Source organism: Artibeus jamaicensis, unplaced genomic scaffold, assembly GCF_021234435.1.
Source record: "Artibeus jamaicensis isolate MK-2021 breed Jamaican fruit bat unplaced genomic scaffold, CSHL_Jam_final contig_391, whole genome shotgun sequence".
NCBI lineage: Eukaryota > Metazoa > Chordata > Mammalia > Chiroptera > Phyllostomidae > Artibeus > Artibeus jamaicensis.
In genome coordinates this window covers 608,615-621,958 of record NW_026521814.1, presented here as the reverse complement: position 1 = coordinate 621,958, position 13,344 = coordinate 608,615, and the positions used below count along the sequence as shown (strand labels likewise).

At 33.4% G+C, this 13,344-nt stretch overlaps 1 protein-coding gene across 3 annotated transcripts in view; it reads right to left on the bottom strand.

Annotated features, from left to right (window-relative positions):
- The window catches only part of TANK (TRAF family member associated NFKB activator), a 90,257-nt gene that overhangs the window by 2,716 nt on the left and 74,197 nt on the right, over positions 1 to 13,344 (bottom strand). For all 3 annotated transcript variants that reach the window (XM_037140412.2, XM_037140411.2, XM_037140413.2), the window contains exons 5-7: positions 6,951 to 7,027; positions 5,626 to 5,741; positions 1,021 to 1,598 (exon numbers count right to left, since the gene is read on the bottom strand). In XM_037140412.2, coding sequence (XP_036996307.1) covers positions 1,021 to 1,598; positions 5,626 to 5,741; positions 6,951 to 7,027 — 771 coding nt within the window. The remainder of the gene's footprint in view (positions 1 to 1,020; positions 1,599 to 5,625; positions 5,742 to 6,950; positions 7,028 to 13,344) is intronic.

The following is a 13,344-nucleotide window of genomic DNA, read 5'->3' as shown; positions in this document are numbered from 1 at the left end:
GCTTCATTTAGTAGTAACTATAAGACTATGATGTGAAATAAGGTAAAATGTAGAACGTAAGTGAGTTTATAATTAAAGTTCATTGTCAGAAATGCCTCGTTTTCCTCACTGTTAAAATATACCACAGCTTGGCTATTGCGTCCTTTGCATCCTAATTTAAAAGTCTATAGCCTATTAGAGTACTTATAAAGCCAAGGGGTATTCATCAAGTTGTTTAAGACAAGGAGAAATCAAACAAATGTTTGCAAGTTACACAGACATTTACACCAATCTGTATTTTCATGAGTTTTTGTTTATTTTAACAATTATATATTTTCATTTGCCTTCAGGCATTAATTTAAAAAAAAACTAAACTAAACTAGAAGAATCATCCCATGAGTACCCAAATGAAAAAGATGGTAGGAGTGGACTGCTGGGCTTTAAGTAGTCTGTGAGCTTTAGGAACATTAAAGTATTTGATTAAAATCATACAAATGAAGACACTATTAAAAATATATTAAGGTGCACGTCAGTGGCAGATTAAAAACCAAGTCTAAACCCTAGAGATGTACGTACTGTATAACTGATATCAGTTAAAAGACAGATTACTTATTTTGATGAACAGGAATATGCAATACAATTATTATGAAAAATCATGAATCCTTATAAAGATGAGTACATCTACACAAACTTTTTAATAGAAAAACAGCATTTGTTTCACAGTATGAAATTTAACAAAGAATCCTGCTACAACAATAATGCTGAGTAAAAGAGGCTTGAAAAAAGGATTAAAACAGTGACACACACTAGATATGGAGAAGGCTTACACGTATCTTAAAATGTGCCATAAATTTTAAGGTACTTTATAATACAGGTTTACCATATAATTTATTATAGGGATTGGATCTTTTATTGAGAATTTACATTTGGCTAGTCATTAGTTTAAAAGGATGCCCGATAACCTGAAAGAGATGCTTATCTGTGCCTGTATAGCAAAGCATGTGTTCATGCGTAATATATTTGCTAATGCAAAACAGTTACCTGCTGTGGTCCTCGGATAGGTTTTCCTGGTGAATCAAGTGAAGGAAAAGCATCAGACAGGTCCTTATCAGGGAATGTTTTTACATATAATGCATTATGGTCTCCAGGTGGTAAGCACGGAGCTCTATCCAGAGTTGTCCTGATACAAGTGTTTACAAGATTTGAGGATTTTGTATTGTCAGTTGTTTTAAGGTTTTGTATAGCTGAGGCTATAGGGTCAATTCCCTGAATTTCAAATAAAGTTTCTTCTGTTTTAACAAAGTTTCCTGGGTTGTCTATGATTTCCATATTGAATTTATCCTCACACACAGCCTCAGATATGGCAGGACCAAGGACATTGGGTCTTTCTGGGGTACTATGTAAGAAAGTAGAGTCACTGTCCACAGGTGGAAACTTGACATTGAACTTAGAAAGTGATTCAAAAGAGGTGTCTTCCTCATCTCGGCCCAGTCCTCTTGGTGTGACAGACGTGATGCAGGGTGCGCCTCTATTTATATCATCTTTAGTCTGATGCTTAAACAGCACTTCCTGTTTATCTGTTTTATCGGTACACTGTACAGGCACCGAGCACTGTGTCTCTGCAGGCAAAAGAAGACGAAAGCAAGTCATATTCCAATCATTCTTAACAATCTGAATGTACAATTAGCTTTGGACAGATGAGTATTATTTTTCCGATTGGTATTATTTATAGCAACAGAAAACAATGATTTTTTACATTTGCTACCATCTTACACGAAACTATTAGCATTCTCCAGTGGGTGAACTGGAACGTATCTTATTAGCCATGGTTTAACTGCTTTGTCTTTTCCCAGTTCTTTTGCTATAAGCTTTGCATCTTGTTCACAGTTCTACTGCTTTACAGTTAAAACAAAAAACAAAAACCTTACTTATAGTGTATACATTTAAACATTTTGTCAGGGAGAGAAGCTGCAACTGTGAGCTTGCTTATTAGAAAAATAAATTGTTAAAAAGGAAAATCCTTATACATACATACATATATATATATTTTACAGGTTAAGAATCACTATGAATTAGGTCATTTATTTCCCCTAGTATCACTGTGTGACAAAGTATATCACCAATCAATGTAGCCGCCGTCTACTCTCAGTAATCCATGTGAGGGAGTGATGTGGTTGGGGGGGGCGGGGAGACAGTGGAGGCAAAAGAATAACATTTTGGAATGGATGTTCAGCAAATTACACGTGAATCTATTATTTTCTCATAGGTTAAAAAAGAGGCCTCTGTAGATAATAGGTAGCTATCAGGAAGATACCAGGGACTGTGTAGCTCCACTATCAGACGTCACTTATCCAACAAATTCCGCTCCCTAGGGCATAGGCAAAGCTAACAAGTAAGTGAACTGAGCTTTTCAAGAGTCAGAATGAGAGCCACATGCTCCACAGATATATGAGTTTTGCTCTTATTCTCATTTTGGATTTATTCTAACAAGCTTGATGATGCTTCCCTAGCTCATAGCTGGTTAGAAGCAGCAAATTAAAAGGTATGGATATGAGTTGCTGAATGCAGATATAGATATCAACAAGAGCTCAAGGCAGGAGTGGAGACAAGAAAAACAACAAAAAAAGCAGACAGAATAATTCAGAAAACACCACTGTCTTGTTTATAGCCAACAAAAGCTGCATTTCTCAATGAAAAAAACCCACCCAAATCAAAACAAAAAAACAAAAAAATAATGCTCAAAGCACTTTTCACGTTGATGATCCTGAGACATTAGGAAAAGCTCAATTACGCTCTACATGTTACTTCCTGAAGGCTGTGAGGTTGGTAGTTGGTAATGTGTGTATTTTCATTAAGTGGGCAAATGGTAAGAACAACAATGATCACTTTAACAAGGTAATCATCAATGAAGTTGTGTAATCACAAAACAAAACTGACCAACGATGACATTCTAAGAACCTCACACAGTGTCTGTCCAGCTTAGTCGCCACTTAACAAATGTCAATTCCTTTCCCTTCTTCAGGGTCTTGGCAGTCTCAAGCCACACCACACTCCAAAACAGTGCCTTCTGTTTGGACATGACTGTAGTGCACTGCAACTAACTTCTTTGGTTCCCTCTATTCTACACCTTCTCCCTTTTTCTAGTACATATATCTTCTCTATTGGACTATTACAACAGACTTTGAACTACTTCCTGCCTCTAAGTTTATCTCATATTCTTCATTTTCTACATTGCATAAGCCCCTAGTTTTTTTGGTAAAGTACAAATTTGGTCTTGTTACCTTCCTGATAGAACTTTTTCATGGCTCTCCAAGATCCTCAGCTGCCAGTCACCTCTCCATTCTCTCATCTTTCAACAATACCTGCCTCACTCCTTACTCCAGCTATAACAGACTTAGGGAGAGTTCTTCAAAATAGACATGCTTTCTTGTTTTTGGGTTTTTGCATATGTTGTGCGGACTGCCTAGTGTCCCCTCCCACTACTGTTTGCCTAACTCTTATTTGTTTGTCATTCCTTGACTTAAACATGTATCTTCATGTATCTGGATGGTTCTTCTGGCTTCCCCAAACTGGTTTAGGCAGTTTGGGAAGGGTGCTCTTGGCTGCTCTGTGGACTAAACACTTAATGAGTGTCAATGACAAGGAAAAGAAAGTAATACAGAAATGTACAATCCTACCAACAGCAAATTTTCACAAATTGTATCTGTTTATTTAAAAGTAAAAATAAAATTTTAACAAAAGAAACATAGGGATAATATTAAATATGCTTTTTCCAGATGTATTATGAAAATCACATTTGAAATAGTTCCTTTATCCTTTTTTCTTTGTATCTTATTTATTTATAGGAGAGAGAGAGAGGGAGAAGCAGAGGGACAGAAAAAGGGAGACAGGGAGAGAAACATGGATCTGGTTTTCCACTTATTTATGAATTCACTGGCTGTTTCTTGCATGTGCCCTGCCTGGGGAAGGAACCTGCTATCCTGGCCCAGGGACAATGCTCTACCAGCTGAGCTGCCCAGCTAGGGCCCCTTTATACTTTCTTCAATGTAGTATTTACCCATTAAAAAACCTAAAAAGGTATCTTTTTCCAAAATACTTTTTTTCTATCCCCTTTACTGCTGTCAGCAGCATAGTATTTGATATTTTGGTTTCTGTTTGGACCTGGCAAAAACTTCACCGGAATCTGTAGCACAGCAGTTCTAAAACATTTCAAGAATAATGTTATATTTATTATTTGTGACAGTTAGAATAATGTTAGGAAGCAGATTTAGTGGGGAAAAAACTGAAGTTAAACACTCAGTGTTCTAGTTGACAGATACATACTAGTTTTAGAACTGTGCAATTTAAAAATGGTCAAGGTATTAAGCCACTGATAATGGGGTAAAGCCAAGGAATATATCACCATTGCAATGTTTTGATAAGATGTTGATGTTCAAAAAAGAATGTTTATGAATTCTAGGTACTACTTCTCTATAGTTAGTATCTTTTAAGTAAAATAATTCAATCCCTTCAGAAGTACTTAGTGTTTTTAGTTGGCACAGAGTACCAATCTCTAATGAAAATGACAAAAACTAAGAAGGAAAAATTAAAGTTCTTTTTTGGAGAGGTAGGAGGAAAGGTGGGGAAGCAATAAATTATATCTGTCCATGAAGATTGTTTTGTTTTTCCAATACAACACGGTGAAGCTTTTCTGAAAATAAAATGGCAGAAAAAGCAGAAAGTGAATTTACACTATAGAATGACTTTTAAATAGCCCAGATATAAAAGCTATAAAAAATGGAATGTGATCTTTAATTAAAGGGGTATTAGCACCGATGCAACATCTTTCAGAGTGAAAACTCTAAATCACATCTCTCGGGAATTGATGAATATTTCAAATCACAAGGGTAAAGGGGAATTTATCATAAGTGATCATTTACTTTCTTACTTTCCTTTTGTTTACCGAAGTGCTTGGTAGCCAGGTTCAATCCCCAGTATGCTGCTATTCACATGAACTCCTGATGCAAACACCAGGAAGCCAATCTGAGGTTTTAAGAAAAGGTGCAGCTTTTAAAAACACACTGAAATATATGTGTAAGACAGATGCTCCTTTTATTTTTAATACTAAATTTGTATTTTGTGCCTCCAAAAGAAGTGGCCTCACAAAATGTACAATGTTTATTTCTCAACCAAATTACAAAATGTATCTATGGCGTTAACTATCTTTCAGACAGTATTTAAAACAAGCCTGATGTTATAGTTTAACTCAGCTTATATATGGTAATGCAGTTTTAAGGTCGCGTACTGACACATGAATTAATGTTTTATAAGACACCCAAAGAGCAACTGAAAACTTTGAGAGATATAGTTTATATTTATTTTATATTTTTTCCATGATGAAACTTTTCATTATGATTAGTAATAGTGTCATTTCATTTAATCTATATTTACCACATACAATAAAGAAGGAAAGAAAACCCAATAAATAATATAATGTAATACATTACAAAACTTTAACAGCACTGACCAACTATAACTGGTATGAGGCCTAAGCTGAAGATATGTGACACTTAAACATTTAGAACTATGTCCATAATCAACAAGAAATTCCAACCAATAAGATTAATATTATCAGTAATATTAATATTACATTAAATTGAACCTTACCAGTTGCAGTGGCTGGGACATTAAGTTTGCTTAAGTGGTCTTTTTGAGCTTTTGCTAGCATGCATATTCTATGAAATTCTTCTTTCAGATCCCAGAAAGTCTTCTCTATATAACTCCTAAAAATAAATCAGTATTTAAAAATATAAGGTTATTTCTTCAAATATTCTTCCATCATAATTAAACTTATATAGCAAGTTTTTATGTACCAGAAAATAATTATTGAAAGGTTAAAGTTAAATAAATGTTTTCAACTCCTAGAAAATGTCCCCTAAAAAATTCTAATGTTTGGAGAGCCAGGTACAAAGTAACAAAAAACTAAGACTTCTAATACATAAACACAGGGCAGACCAGCATAGCTGCTTATTCATATATCACACTTATACTGGCTGTCACATTCTCACATTAGAAATTTCGACGCTTTGACTTTTGTTCTCTGTTAAGCCTGTGAAGCAAAGGAAAATTAAATATTCCTCACTTTGATAAGGTTAATATTAAGAGTCATCTGTATAAAACAATGTGGCCATAATACTGGGTTGGACAAAGAGTCCATTTGGTTTTATCCATAAAATAAAAATTTTATGGATATAAAATTTTTCATTTTTACCAATAACTTTACTGACTTGGATATTCTGAGTATGTGGCTATCTACCATGTGGTATAACATTGATTGTTCTCAGTGTCTTGATTTGATTGTTACCAACTTCAACTGGTCTACCCAACCATGGAGCACTGTCCAGTGTGAAATCTCCAGCATAAAACTTCACAAACCACTTTTGACACATTCGATCAGTCACAGCACCTTCTCCATACACTGTACAAATCTTTTTTTGTGTTTCAGTTGCATTTTTCCCATTCTTGCAATAAATAACAAAGCATAATATTCTGAAAACATTGTATATTTTCTTCCATCTTTAATATTAAAATGTCTACACAAAAATTCTCCAATTTTGATGTTTTTAAAAAAAATGCCTGCTGATATGACAGCTGTCATAATACAATCTAACAAAATTATTTTGAATAAAGTTAGACAACTGAGCATTACTACAGTCATCTCATGGATAAAAACCAAATGAACTTTTTGGCCAACCCAATACTTGGTCAATTAAAATACTAGCACTTTAGAGAATTCAGTTTTTAGATTAACCTCTGGTATTAACTGTATAACTCATGTAGGTCATTTTCACATAGAGGAGCCTTGGGTTGGTCTTGTCTAGTTCTAAGAAGCTGCTATTTTTTTCAATTGCTAAAATTTAAAAATATGTAAGTAAGAATATATTTCAATATTTATCATTTTTAGAGTAGGCAGAAAAAGGATATAGAGCTACCTTTCATGGAATAAAGGAATGCCAAGACTCCTTGGTGAAGTTTCTTTTCTAGGAGAAGAAACTTCTTGTCTTCTTTCCTTAAAGATAGAAAATGATTACCACTTTAAATTGCTTCTCAACTCAAATGAGAATAGGTTAACAGAAAACAATGAAAATTTATATTCTTCTTTGAAAAATAACTTTAAGTAAATTATAGATATGTATATATACATCTACGCACATGTGCATATGCATGTACCTGTATGTGGTATATGCAAATACACATATACATATATGTATATGTACATATATAGACACATGATTGATTTTTTCCTTTAAATGAGAATAAGGAAAAAAGGGAAATGAAGGGAGAAAAATAGGATGAAGATATAAAGTATTTCTGTCTGGTACTATTTCCAATACTGATAATTCGAGGAATTTCCTCAGATCCACCTACTGATCAAAATTGCTACTCTGATCACCAGTAGCACCTGAAATGACTGAAAAGTTTAGAGAAAATATGTGTGTGTTTGTGCTCTTCTTTTCCAGTACTGGCCTATACATTTAAATCAATGTCTTTGTATTTTGTTAGAGTCTTTGCTGAGGAATGCCGCTTTATTGAAGGAAGAAGACCAAGCAACAGCTCCTTGGCATTTAACAAACATTTTAAAGATAGTACGATTATGTATTTAAACTACTTTAACACAAGTTCTTGCCTTTCACTCCCACCCTGTGGCTTACACTGGTATTACATTTACTCTGACATCTAAAAAGTCAACATTGAACAACATGAAATAATCTACAGTATGGTTTGGATTTAAAAAAAATTTGATCATACCTAGAAAACTGTGTGTACCTTATAAAGCTATAAATTGAAAAATTCAGAGATCTGAAGTCCTAATATTATACAATCATAAATACTTCAGCCAAAGCAATTTCGGTCTTAGAAGTTCAAATTCAAACCAGTGGACATTTATATTTAGTGACTTTTAAGATTTTATTCAATTAAGGTCATCGTATCTTTTATTAAAATGAGTGATTTTACCTCATTGTTTCTTATCATCTGAGTACATCTCCCTCTAATCTTGTTTTTTGAAAATTTCTTAGGAGTTTCTTTCAATTTCTTAGGAGTCTTATTTGTTCTTTAAGAAAAAGACTTGATTTCTCTTTGGTCTCCTCAACACCTTCTCCAGTTTATTTCAGTTTATTGCTCTATTGTACCAGCTTCTTATAATACACCTTTTTCAACTTTTCTAATATACATTCTAATGTGGTATTTTCTAAGTACCAGTGTTTGCTTAACATTTCTAAAATAGAGTACTACTTTACTTTCGTAATTATGTAGTCAAACTGAGGTAAAATAAAGATCATTTACTGCTGCGTATTTTTTGTCTGACCAACAATTAGGCCATGTTTTCCTCTGGATCAAAACTGCTTCACCAAGCTTATACAGCGGTCACATCAGCAGACATTTTCACAGTCACAGTTTTTTTTAAAAAGTGGTAGACAAAGTTTTTCTTTAGTGTTACGTGCAATTAGAACACAATGGCTTTTAGTGTGGACTAGGGAGAATGGTGACATGTGAAAGCTAGCCAACCGTTCAGGATGCTACATGTATGAAAATAAACTTCTAACAGATTATATTAAATCTTTATCAACAAAATCAGAAGTGATATTTGAGAACAGAAACACTTGACATTATGTTAAACAAAATAAGTAAATTAAATGGAATTGATTAATCTCTTTTTGAAATTTGCTACTAGAAATTCTCAATATAAAAAAAACGATTTTACTAGGAACTAGAACCAAAAAGAGGTACTCTGTAATTTTGGCCTGAAAATGAAGACAGTTACAGAAAGTGATAAAGACTACCCCAGTTGTCAAAGTACTGATGATTCTGCCCTATACTAGGAATGACTGCTTCTAATGCTGAAAAACCTTTAAAAGCTAAGGTGGTAAAGGTTAGGGAGGAGATGGAGGAAAAGGTAGGAAAAGAAGGATACATCTTTGGCTTTACAAACAACTGTCAACTTCTGTGATATCTAGATTTCATTATGGGTTTGGGTAAATTTATCTGGAAGATTCTTTGGGTTTACTGGCAAGACATAAAAGGGAAGACTCACTCTTTGAGGTATTTCTATGATGTATTTAAGGTCTTCACCTTGTTTGGGGTTAGAAATACAGCTCTGCTTTACTATTATTTTTATTATTATTAAATAAAAGTATTACTGATTGTTGATATATTTAAAATAAAAATCTTAAATCCTCAGCATCCCAAGAAAATATCTCACAAAGGAACCTATTAACATGTTACTTAAAAAGAAAGGACAAATAGGATTTATCTACAATGAATGTAGCATGTTAATGTTATTTTCTTTTTTTCAAAAAAAATATTTATTTAGTTTTAGAGAGAGGAGAAGGGAGGGAGAAAAAGAGGCAGAGAAACATCAATGTGTGGTTGCCTCTTATACTGCAACACAGGCATGTGTCCTGACTGGGAATCGAACCTGTGACCCCTTGGTTTATAGGCTGGTGCTCAATCCACTGAGCCACACTAGCCAGGGCACATTATTTTCCACTGTGGCAATTTGACACAACTTTCTGAAAATGCTCATTATTTTTCAAAGGATTTGAGATTAGTAAAGTTAATGGCAACTCCAACACTTTCAGAAATTCAGACTTTCTTTTCAGTGCTAATTTATCTTAATGAGATTTTTCAGTTTGTTGAGCATCCCAGAGTGTACATAAACATTAGAAGAGATCATTTTTATTTTTCCTTCTACTCTCAAATATTAACCAGATGGACCCTATACTGCAGGAAGTTAAGTTATTGCAACTTCAGATAAGAAAGCAAGGGAACTTTGGACATTATGTTTTAGGAGATTTTAAACATTAAATCATTCAACAAATGAATTTATCTTGAGGTACTAAAACTTAAAATACTCAACATTATAAACTGTTCCAAGTACTAGTTTGGAAATGCCGAATTTGTGGAATGAATACTGAAATGAGAGTCTTACACGTCGCACTTTTCACTTATACTTCCAGTATGGCGCTGGATAATCATTCGACTAAATCATTAAGACAAACCCGTTTGAAACAGTTGGAAGACACTGTGAAATGATTCCTTAAATTCCTAGTTATGTGAATTGGGAGAATTTTTGTTTCAGTATATATAAATCAGTTTCTTAGTATATGTGAATCAATTTACCCATCTCAGATACGGATGTTATATAAAAAATATATTTTCAAGGGCTATCTGAATAAGCAGTAATATTTAAGAAGGTGAAAAAAACCCCATATGGCCAATATTTCATTAGGACAAAGCCAGGTTTATTGTTTATGCAAAGGTAATAAAAAATATTGTTTTCAGGAGTCCACATTTTGTTAAATATCAACATCTCAAAGAAAGAAATGTGTATTTTTCCTAATGCCTGCCTGTTAAAATATTTGGTAGCAAAAGTGAAAGTATATTATTCCTTTTATAAAGCAATTTGAAAAACACAGAAATGATTCACAAAAGCCAAGATATGGATTCAACCTAAGTGTCTATTGGTGGATGAGTAGATAAAAAACATCTGATATACATACATACATAGTAGGATATTATACACATATATAAAGAATATTTTAGCCCTGGCTGGTGTAGCTCAGTGGATTGAACGCGGGCCTGTGAACCAGAGTATCGCGGTTCAATTCCCAATCAGGGCATATGCCTGGGTTGTGGCCGGTTCCCAGCAGGGGACCCATGAGAGAGGCAACCATACATTGATGTTTCTCTCCTTCTCTTCTTCCCTTCCCCTCTAAAGATAAATAAATAAAAAAATGAAAAAAAAAGAATATTTTAGGCTGAATATATCAACTTTAAAAAAGAAAAACTCCTGTCATTTGAGACGACATGGATGAGCCTAAATAAAGGATATTATGCTATGAGAAATAAGCCAGGAACAGAAAGACAAATACTGCATGATCTCACTTACATGTGGAATTTAAACAACTCAAGTTCACAGGAGTATAATATAATAGAATGGTGGCTGCCAGGGTCGTGGACTGGGGAAATGGGGATATGCTAGTCAAAGAGGACAAATTATCAGTTTTATGGAATACAAAGTTCTGAAGATCTAAGTATAACATGGTGACTACAGTTAATCATTACTACTGTACTGCATACTTGAATTTACTGAGAGTAAATCTTAAATGTTTTCACTACAATAAAAAAGAAAGATAACTATGTAAAGTGGTGAATATATTAATAAGATTGTGATACAGTATAATGTATGTATATATATATATATCAAAACATCATCTACAATGTAAAGGTATATAATTTTTATTTGTTAATTACACCTCCATAAAGATGGAGGGAAAAAATGCAAAGAAAAATTTAAACTCAGAATCATGTTTTTTTCTATGCAACTAAAGTTAACAAAATTAAGTTGAGTTCTGAAACTTCTAAGGATAATCATAAACTCATAATGTAATGCCTATTCTTTCATATGGAAGGAACTGAAACTTTAAAAGCTAATACTGAATATAGGTGGTAAGTTTTCAATGATACATATTTGGACTATAGTGATGATTATCACTTTTATTCCAGTGTTCATATCAAAGATTGTCTCTAAACTTTAGTTGAGATTCCTGCATGCAAAAGGAATATTCATTTTTACATGGTCAGGCACCTAGTCAGTATTTTTTTTTCTGGAGGAGGCTTAATAGAATTATGCTTTAAAACAACAATAAAATTATGCTTTTAAAACTATGTTCTTATTTGGAACAATGTAAACTAAGAAATAAGCTGAAGTGAGACGGGATGGACTAGCAAAGGGAATATAAACTGGAATAAATAGAAGCCTGATAAAATTTTCTACAGCGAAAGGAAAAATGAACAGTGGAAAAAGAAATAGAAAATAAGAATTCACTTATCACTCAGATTTTTGAAACTAAGAGTGAAATAATAAAGAAGAAACTGAGGTAGAATACAGGATGGGGCAAAAGTAGGTTTACAGATGTTCATATGGAAAATAATACAATAAGTAATAAATAATAATCCAAGAATAAACTCTGGTGCACTAGCAACTGTAAACCTGCTTTTACACCTTGTAGCTACTTACCAGTTTTAGATACACTTACACAAGGATGCTGTGGTTAAAGTCAAGCTCTGACTACTGTTGAATTAGCATGAAAAGGGATGAGACAGCGAAGGGATTAAAGTAGAAAACAGGAACAGAAAAAATACAAAAACAAAAATGAGACTTGATATGAATAAATATAGAAGTGTAATAAAAGGAAAGTTTGACAAAAGGCAAATTTAAAAAATACAAGGTAACTGTATCTATAAGGTTTTATGGCTATGTAAAATCTTCATTTCTCTTACCCTCATTAACATTACTAAATGTTACTACATTACTAAAAATCTAGCAAGGCACAAATCCTAGGAGCCCTGCCCATTCTGCATGATGCAGTGTGCTAGGCAAACCCACTGCCAGTTTGGGAACAATTCCAGGGCAAAATGGGATCCATCCCAGAGTTCTGAAGGAAGTGGCAAGAAAATAAACAATATAAAAAATAAAATTAAATATCCCAATTACTTCCAAGTTCTTTACAAGGTTCTGTTTTAATATAAATCCCAAAAAAGCTCTACTAATTCAATGCTATAAAAAAATCCTTTAAAAAAAGTTAAAATCCTTTACCAGTATTGCTACAATTAGTATAATTTCAATCCTATGAAGTTAATTTGAAGCAGAGTGAGATTAATACTCTTCCACTGTCTGTCTTTTGAGCCTTTCACTTTGCATTAGGTTCTCCTGTGCATATCTTATTTTCTCAATGGGAAGAAATATCCAATTGCAGGAATGCCTTTTAATGCAAAATAGAAAATAAATAATTTAAATGACTTTTTAAAATAAATAATTTTTAAAAGTAAGGTTTTCCATGATCACCTAACCCCCTTTCCAAATGCTAGATTTTAAAATGAACTGATGTAGGAAAATCCTTTCCATTAACCACAAGCTTTATGATATACTATTATCATGATGAACAGAAAATATGTTCATGAAAATGGATATTTAAGCAATCTGCATGTATTATTATTTAACTTAATGCATATAACCTTGTGAATTAAGTACTTTATTTTGACTTTCAAGTTTGCTGTAGTAAATAAGGCTTTGGAGACCTCAAAAAAATTGTCTACAGTTCCAGTAGGTGAAGTAGTTGTAATTGGAACCCAGGCTCTTAACTTCTGGCACAGGGCTTGGCTACTAGAGAAATGAAGTGATGCAGTTATCTAGCATGGGGAGGTAGATGCAGAATGGGAACATGTATGCGTTGCACTGACACAAAATAATTTTAAGACTCTAAAACCTGTCAGGCAACAAATATATTTCTCATTCAAGAGTGGTTCTAAGCCAAGACTGCC